Genomic DNA, 9,632 nt, shown 5'->3' with positions numbered 1-9,632 from the left:
AAGACCCTATGAATATGTCTATCCTCAAGGACACGTCCTTCAGCCGCACATTGCAAAACCCATTACCGTCTCGTGATTGCGAGGTAGCTGCAATGGAACTGCAAGGTAGATTAAAAAGAAAAAGAAGGGGGTCGATGGTGGAGAGGAGCCGGTACGCAGAAACGAGGGTTGACAAGCGCAAGGTTGTCGTACTTTCCGTCGGTTCGTTCGCCCCTTTTCGATTTAGTTGACCGCCAACGTGCCAGCTCTCGGTGCTCGGGTGCATTCAACAGGTACCTATACAATCGATGTGTGTTCGCGGCGCGGTGGTATTCCCCGTCGGGCGCTCTTGTTGTGTTGGTATCAGTGATCCGCGCTTCCTTCGAAGAGACGCTTGCGCCGGTAAGGCAGACCCTGTGCCGTTCCATGGCCACCGGTTCGTTATTAGTACGCCGCCGGCCGTCGAAGCTGGACGATCTTTCGTCGCGGGTCCGATCCAACCGGATCGTGTTAGTTTTGTTTACGTGACCGGCACACTTTTTTTCCGGCCGTGTGGCCCCACAGTGAAATCAATCGGGCTTCTCTTTCTGTGTCCCTCTTTTTTTCGGTTCCTCTCTCCCGGGACCGTCACGCGTTGCCGAACCGTGCGTCGTGCTGTCAGTGAGAATTTTTGTTGTTGTCTCTTTAATATTTTCGTGGACTCCTTCACTGCTCCATTTACCGTTCTCGTGCGAGAGAACTTTTTTCCCGGGCCTGTTCTATCAGTGAGAATTTTTCTTTTTAGAATATCCTCCATGGTCTGTGGATGTCCTCGTTTTCCGTTTGATGTGTCCGGGTTTTACCGAGCAGTTTTGCGCGAGGGGACACTTTTGAACATGATCTGTCAGTCAGAGTTTTTCCTATTTCGCTAGATACCTTGCATGTTCTGTAGAGTCCTCCTTCGCTCTGTTCGGGTTTTATAGTATAGTTTTATGCGAGGAGAATTTTCCCTTTTGGCACACTTTCCACACTTTGTGGACCTCCCCACATTTTCTGTGGGATGCGTTCGAGTTTTATCGGAACCTTTTTGAAGCATGATCTGTCAGTGAGAATTTTTGTCGTCTTTAGAATACCTGCTCTATTTTGTGGATGTTTGTTCGGGTTTTGTTGATCAGTTTTGAGCGAGGGACATTTTTGGGCATGTTCGGGCTAAGTGAATAGTTGAGTTTCGTTGGGGGACGATCGCTGATGTTGGTGAGTTTTCTTCTCCCGAAAATGATACCTGTTCTATTGGTGTTGTTTGGGGGGATTCTTTGATTGATGTTTTGTCTTATGGGGGTGCTAGTCTGAGAGGGTCGTAGTCGGGGTGATGATGATCATGTTGCGAGAGATTGGTGGGTTTTCTTGAGTGATAGAGACGAATGAGTTCGATTTAAAATTGTTTTTCTTGGAATATTGTCATGGTGAATTGACCCTCCTGTGGGAGATAATTTCAGGCCAATGTGGATCCACGTGTACTATTTTACTGCATTGTGTATATGTATATTTATGCTGGTATGTCAGTGCAAAGATTATCGGGCGAAGACAGAAATTGTGCAAGAGATAATTTCATGTAATCTAAACTTTGCCGAAAGGGATAACACGTTCTCAATTAAAACTAACTTTCGAATTACCAAGATAAATTTCTTAAACACTGGGGGATCGTCACTACAAGGATTTTCCTAGAGTCTGTTAAGTAAACTAAATTTTATTACGATTCACATGACGTAGGATGGTTACAAAAATCATTGTTACGCCGGTGTTATGTAACTGGTATTTTGTAATATTTTTATCACAAATTTATGCCGAAATAAAGATAATGATTCCTCAGAAAAAATTATGGAAAGAGGTTCGCGCAGAAAAGGCGCACAGCTCGCTCGCGAAAGTTGGACGACCGTTTAGGATCGCGAGATGTAAATCAAGCTTCGGTATTTCTCGTTCCGGGCGTTATTGCAATTTTCCTGCGCAGCGATATATTTAAATATTCGAAGAAACGGCGGCGAGGTTAGGTGTACCGCGGAAGAGAAATCGTGCCGCCGACGAGCGTACGCTATTCGTATACAAATTTAACGAAGCACGTTGAAGTTTGCCAAGCGACGTTTCGCAATCGCCGAAGACACCGATACGCTCGCGTCTCTATACGTTTCTTGCACGCAAATCCACCATGTCAGACCGGGTTTTCTCTTTCTTCCGTTTTTCCTCACCGTTCTTCGTCTACATTTCCTTTTTCTTCGTTTCTTTTTTCTCTTGAAACGTTCCCGCGCTCTCTCACGTCCACCCCCCACCACCGTGTATCGTTTATTAACTCGTTCCCCGTTTTCCTTTAGCTGTTCGTGCACTATTCGTGGCACGACGCGTGCCAGCAATACCAATAGATCCCCGAATTTCGACGAGAAGGATTGTTTTTTTCGGTCGTACGTTTTTAAATTGGTATCAGTCCCCGGTACAGCACGGTTCGGGAAGTGGTGCAATCACCTGTCCGATTAAAAACGGAAATTCTTTAATTTAGATGGAAAATGAAACAATTTCGACGTACGGCTGTGTATGTTTTTAAATTCGAATCTGATCGCCAGAATTCACAAACAGACCTGTCGCTCATGTTTTATTCTAGTCTTATACGATCTATCTGGCAGGTCAATTAACCCTTTCCTTACGGCAGCCCGCTCCGCTGGAGTGACGCCACTGAACGGGTCACCGTGCCGCGAAGTGTACACTTTGCATGTCGGTATATTTCGATGTTCGGACTTATGTCTCTCAACGCTACTTTGTGATTGCCTTGTATGTACACTTTGTACCGATTATAGTCGACACCTGTACACACAGGTCGTCTCGCGGCCGCCGACTTTAGTCGGCACCCGTAACGAAAGGGTTAAGAGTTAAAATATACGAATTCAACATTTGTGCATTGCAGTTGCTGAAATTGTAAGAATGCTTTTTAGAGGAAGTTGATTAATAAAACGCTTCATTGGTGCACGCAAAATTTTAACAAATTCATACGCTTCTAAATTAGTATTTAGTCCTGTTTCCAAACTTTTAAGTGATGGATTTCAGAGAAAAGATCAATCAGAATAGTTAAAATAAATGGGCTCAGATTGTTCATTTTACAATTGTCGATATCATAAGGACGCTTTTGTAGGAAGTCGTTAAACAAATTGCTTTACTGGCGCACATTCTGCGGTAAGAGTCGCTCAAAAAATTAAGATAGATGTACATGTACGGATACATTTTTAAATTAGAATTTAGTCAGCTGGATAAAAAAAAAACAAATTTTCGCACAGCGATGTTTTCAAATTCTTGCATGACTTTGTTAGATGACACGAAAATTGAAACAAATGGGTTCAAACATTTTATTTTAGTGGCGCAGATTTGCTGGCGCGAATGTATTTTTGGAATTTAGATAGAAAATTGAATACGATTCATAATTGGCTATTCCAGTGTTAAAAAATAACGCCAGAAAACGTACTAATTAATAACTGCGATGTTTTAAAATTTGGTTAAAGGAAAATTGAGATTGATTCTCGTTGTGTCGCGTCGGTTGCAGCCATGCGAAATATAGGAAGAATTTTTTATACGAACATAACAACATTCCTATACAAAAAAGGATGAAAAATACGGGAAAATTCATCATAGTTGAACGTGCATTTTTGCGAGTAACTTTAGTAATAGTTATTACGCGCAGTATCTTAAATCTGCTAATAATTGACAATTTATTAAACTCAAAAATTAATTCCGTCGCAAATTAACGGCGTGCTTGAATAATAACGATAACACACCCTTCAGCGTTGGAAACTCTGAATCCGAGTGGAGTGGCAACAAAAATAAATCCACTAGTCAATTAATACGTGTCGAGAGCTAATTCGATTCCGGACAAACATAAAAGGGCAAGTGTTTCCGAGAACGTTTTTTAATGAACACTCGATGCATTCGAAATTAAAAACTGTCCTGTATGTTTGCAATAAAAATGGCTGCGCAAACGAATTAACACGCTCAATACTAGTGTTGTACACGTATCATCACGATTCCATGTTTGACGTAAAGCAAACCAAATTATTATTATTCATATCGTATTGTAACAGGATAGTGCATATCATGATCTTTGAGAAATTTCTAATTTCCCTACTAAGAAGCACATTAAGAACGAAAATTGTTTTCATCTCGTTCGCGAAAGACGCAATATGCGAGATCGTTGACGGCTTGTCTACGTTATCGTCGCCGAAATAAAAAAGCAGAAGCATGAAAAAGAATTTATTATCGTTCGGAGCAAAAGTCAATCCCGCGTTGGCTTATTAAATAAGAAATGTCGGTCGCGTAAGCCGTCGCATGATTAATCGAAAGATATCTCGCGCACTCGTTCCTCGAACTAACCGAGCGACTTATCACGTTTCTTTTGGTCAATGGTGGATGAGGTTTACTCCGACGAGGTACCCCAATTAGGCAAAAATTACTAGACGCGCCGATTGTCTATTGTTGCTTTCAATTTTACGGAAAACTTGTTTCTCACAAAATTACTTTATGTATCCCAAGAAGCGAAATTGGAGTTCCAGCGCGCGAGTAGATTATACGAGTTTCAAAATTTAATTAAATTGCATGTTACACAACGGGTTGGTCAGGCGAGGATTTTGTCGAAAAGTGGAAACACGGTTAAATTTTTTTGCGGCTATCGTTGAGCATTCGGTGTCTGCGAGATCGCAGCCGACGATTTAATCCGACGCGCGAGCCGCGAGGATTAAAAAAATGATTACGCGATCAGCGGAGCCGACAACGCAAGGTAAATCCTTTAAATCCGCTAACAATTAGCGAGCTACGGGAGACGCGATTATTAGAAAATCTCTTTGATAACGTGAGGCTGCTTCAGGCATTTTTCCGCGTTTTTTCTTGGAGACCTTTTCAATATTAAAGTGGCTGCTGCTAAAGCCTTGCATCAATAGACACGATGCACATTGTGCAATGTATTCTGTTGCTACGTAACTAAATCTAAATGCAGTTCCTCGTTTCTCGAATGATTTTCTAAAAATGAGGATGCGGAAATAATTTATGTAGTGGATTTTTAAGAATCTTTTCAGACACGTACCATTTGTAATTTTACGAGATTTGTAAAGTGTTTAACAAAACCGAACAAGATTTTCGTTTTCTTTTATAGACAATACAAGCACAAAAAAAAAAGGAATAAAAATACTTTTCAGCGATTCCAACTTCAGTAAACTAGCCTGAAAATAGAACCATTGTCTCACGACACAGAACTTTGCACCGAGCCTAAATTATCGTTTGCTCCACCGGAGGAAAAGGCTAAAAAGACAAACAAATGGATTGTTGGGAAGATTTGCAAGGAACGCGGGCGCATTAGCGGAAGATAATCTTTAATTTACGTTGGTACGCCTCGAGAACCGATTCGCGTTAATTATCATAAAGCTGAAAAGGCTGGGAAGCATCCAACGGTAGAGAGAAAAAGAAAGAGAAAGTAAGAGAGAAAAAGAGGGGCAACGAGAGGAAAAAGCGGAGTAAAGAAAAGAAAGTAATTTAGAAGTTCCGTGATTAATGAAGTAATTCGTTCTGAGTAAGAAGTTGTATTTCATTTCGTCTGACTTCCGTTCTTTGGCCTGAAATAATCTTCGCGGAAGAGGAGAATTATGCGATGATTGTGACGAGGAGGGGAGTGGAGAAGAGGGGGAGGGGGGCAAGGTCCTTGTAAAAAAGTGCAAATCTGCTCGATAAAGGGATAAAACACGTTTTCTCGCGCGTGCGGATTTATTTCGATGAAAATGGACGTTTTTCCATTTTTTTTTCTTTGCTTCTCTCTCCTCATCGGACCGGGGTACACAGGGAATTCATTATCTTCCCCGGGGTGGATAGGATGAAGCGGTAATTAAAAGCAAACAATCTAACCCTGATCCTCTATTTTTAGAACATTATTATTTCCGGAGTAGTTATTAAAAGAGGTGGTTAAAGTGGACGAGGTGGCGGGCAAGTGAGGGAAAAGAAGAGGAAATTACGAGTGTTGGGGGACTGCGATGTGCAGGAAAAAAAGTGTGTGTGCACCTGTTAATAAGAACGTGACCAGGGTAACCCGACGACGATGACGGAAGGCGGACCGAACATAAGCGTGAGTAACTCGACGGCACTTATTCTTCCTGTAATTTTACATTAGCCGGGCCCAGCGGATTTTACAATTTGCTGCTTGCGATTATTAAAATTGCAGGTGCACGTGGGAGATTGAATTCTTTCGTGTGAGCTTATTATAATTATATAGGGTTAATTGTAAGCTTTGTATATGGGTAACGTTATCATGAAACATTCGTGAAAATTTTTCGTGTAAACATTCGTGAATTTTTCCGAATATAAAAATGTTTAATATTACGTAACACGCAGACAAAAGGGTAAAGAGGCAACGAAAAAATTGATTTTTATTTTCTTCAACTACAATGCACTATATAAAAAATTCTGAACAAAATTAAGAACAGCGGTGTCAACAATGTTACTGAAATTTTATAAAACTGGTATCTCCAAAATTTCGATATAAAATATGCATTTTCTTCGAATTTTTGGAGATTTCCAATTTTTTTCAAACATGTTCGCAATATTCGAAAAATCTGTAAAAATACATATTAATAATCACGATGACATACAACTAAAATAATAATATGAACGTGGTACTTCGATAACTTCAATACAAAATCGGCAATTTTATGCTTCCGGATTTTTTAAAAAATCGATTTTGCAACCAAAACTTCTGAAATAATTCACTGTCATGCGTGCTATCCGGTAGAATGTTCATGAATTTTTTCGTAATTTTTTGTTGAACGGGACAGAAGAAATAGAGCACAATTCATTAAATTGTGCTCACCCTGTAACTACCCTTACGGTAGGGTAAATCTAAAACTCTTCAACCAAATTATACCAAATTAGGATACGTTCGAAAGAGGAAGAACAAAACTTTAAAATGACGCAAAAAGCGCATACAGCAAAAATCTTTCCTCAAGATAAAATTGCGTTTGAGACAACAGTCGAGTCTCGCAATCAATCCCCTAATGCTAGTAAAATTAAAACGCAGTTCGAACTGGTGCAGAGTGGAGCCCATCTCAAAGTTCGACCTCAGCTTGCAGTTTTCCTATAGTCCTTCAGCTCTCCATATCCTTCAACCAGGATGTTGACTTCAGCCGGAGTCTCGGGTTCTTTCTGTCCGCTCGTTCGTTGTCGTTTGCTCTTTATTCCCGGAAATCTGTTTCTCTCTTAAACCACGAGTTTTTTCTCGGGCATTTCCACCCTCTCTCCTCCTCTCTCCTTCCCTCTCTCTCTCCCTCTCCCCTCTCTCTCTCGTTCTGGGTTTCCCCGCGAGCCACTCGCAATTCCCCAAACTGGTTTTTCTAGGTTTTACGTCCGCGAGTGTGCCACAGTCCGTGCACGTTTTTCCTCCTACGAGTCTTCCCTCGCAGGTATGTCTTTGTCTCTCGCGGAGATTGAGATTGAATAATTGAAAGGCAACGAGTGAGAGAAAGAGAGAGAGAGACAGAGACAGAGAAGAGAGATAGAGAATACGCGAGTCCATTTTTCCTGGGTCCTCCGCGGAATTAGCGGCGCGGTGTCCCGAGTAGAGCGCAATCTTAATTACGTCGGATTTATTATTGAAACGTGTTTCTTCGCCCGTTTACCCCGGCCCGAACTGGAATCGAGTGCTCCAACGCACACGCTGAACCCTATCGGCAAAATTTATTCACATTTTTATCACAACTTTTCATCCGCAACAGATGAAAAGTGAAATCCAAACGAAAATGTGTAGCCGAGTAAGGAGATCGAAAGTGCCTCCAAACTAAATTGAATTTGCAATAGGTCATTCGATTGCTTGTCCGAAGAGAATACTTTGTGCCAATTTTCAACTCTATATGACGACATGGGAAGTAGTAATCGGGTGACAAAGAAAATCAGGTTTTTCCGTGATTTCTCTTGTCCTCTTCAATTGAAAATTCTGAAAAAAATCAGGCATATTTTAGCTATTAGAATGCACATCCGTGAATTTTATCAGAATTTTTAGCTTTGAAACCGAATTTTAAAAAATAAATAAAATTTTGAAATGCCGATTTCTTGTAGAAGTTATGAGATACTAAGTTTATATATTTGCATTTCGTTGTGGTTATGATTTTTCAAAGTGGGGGCACATAGTTAAAACAATCCCAAAGAAAGTTTCACATTGAATAAAATCCAAAAGCAAAAATAAGGACCAAGTGAACCGTATTAAAAACGAGCCTGAAAATACCTTCGTTTAGCGCTATTCGCAACGCGAAACAGCTCGGCTAGTTAACTCGAAACAGTGTATTACTCATCGTTGCGTCGAACAAATGTGCATAAACGTAATTCGGGACGAGGGTGTCCGCCCCTGGGAGTGTCCATTATCGCAGATGAAAATAATATTCGCGTAAATACGAGCCAGGTCCGAACGGTTATCCTTTTAGCTGGTCGCGTTAAAATCGACACGCGGACACGCGAGCGCGCGATAGCAGTTTTTAATCCGCGGATAAACCAAAGGATCCGGGACAATCGGACATTCCGTGATACCATGGCTCGCGCGTGGGGAAATTACCCAAGTCATTTCCGGAATTTAACAGGGCCGTAAGTTCGAGTCGAACGAGTGGTTAACGACCGGTCACGCGGTAGCGTCGAAATGGTCGTTGATTTCGAGGCATTAAATCTCGCTTAAACGTGGCGGCAGGAATCCTCAAGGAAAACGTCGCCAACGAAGCAAGTTAACACCAAAAGTTCGGTCGAAACATGACTTCTCTCGTCAGTAAATACACTGATTTCTCTATATATGTCGCCAAGGTCTGGATGATAAACGTCGCGGAATTATTGCCACTACCGCGGGGTGTACCCCGTGAGAACCCTCGGACGCCGAGGAGTGTAAACATAACACGTCTCGGGTATCACGCTGGCAAGACCCGTGTTACTGACATATATCGAGAATTCACAGTACTATTTTGAGATTCAAAAAGTACCGGAAGTGGGTCTCCTCACACCCTCTACACAAATAAATAGAGCGAACTCCATTTGATCGTAAAGTACCAAAAATTGTGTAGAATCCAAAAATATGTAGAACCCAGAAGTATCCAAGTTTTGCCAAAGCAATTTTGCAAATGGAAAGAGACTGTTTCGGTGTCAGTAAACTGCGTTTGTAGGTCAGCAAGATTGTTGCAGCATTATCCGAGCGATCATTGCGATCGAGGCGAGGAACGAATGGTGACAGTGGAACCGGACTACGAAATTGTGTGTGTGTGTGTAGTTCGCGATGTTGGGAAACTTTTGGCAGAGGAGCGTATGGGATTTAGGTTTAGCCTCTCCGGATCTCACGCGCATAGGCGTCGGCGGCCCGGCCAAGTTTACAAGGATAGCCGGGCGATACTATGCATCAGAAGTTTGTATCTCCTCGTCGATTCGTTACGGACGTGTCTAACTTCGTCCGTCAATAATTCAAAAGTTGATAACCGATAGTCACGCGAGACTGTCACGAAATGTCATGCCCGCTACGTTTTTACGATCGCCCGGAGTTCGATCGAAGGACACGACGAAGGTCGTCGAACAGGAAGTGCGAAGACTATGGTTGTCCCTTGGAATAACACACCTAGTCACGCGATACCTCGCTAGGGAGA

The 9,632-nt window shown here is 41.9% G+C and overlaps 1 protein-coding gene across 8 annotated transcripts in view; it reads left to right on the top strand.

Annotated features, from left to right (window-relative positions):
* The first annotated feature begins 418 nt into the window (after positions 1–418).
* The window catches only part of LOC143354414 (venom dipeptidyl peptidase 4), a 345,338-nt gene continuing 336,124 nt past the window's right edge, over positions 419–9,632 (top strand). The window contains exons 1-3 of one of the 8 annotated variants that reach the window (XM_076788469.1): positions 419–635; positions 1,087–1,212; positions 5,900–6,097. In XM_076788469.1, coding sequence (XP_076644584.1) covers positions 6,071–6,097 — 27 coding nt within the window. In that variant the 5' untranslated portion in view covers positions 419–635; positions 1,087–1,212; positions 5,900–6,070. The other 7 variants (XM_076788477.1, XM_076788470.1, XM_076788468.1 and 4 more) reach the window with 7 other exon arrangements.

This window comes from Halictus rubicundus, chromosome 5, assembly GCF_050948215.1.
Source record: "Halictus rubicundus isolate RS-2024b chromosome 5, iyHalRubi1_principal, whole genome shotgun sequence".
Taxonomy (NCBI): domain Eukaryota; kingdom Metazoa; phylum Arthropoda; class Insecta; order Hymenoptera; family Halictidae; genus Halictus; species Halictus rubicundus.
The sequence above is the reverse complement of the archived record's forward strand: the minus strand, read 5'-3'. Positions and strand labels throughout refer to the sequence as shown.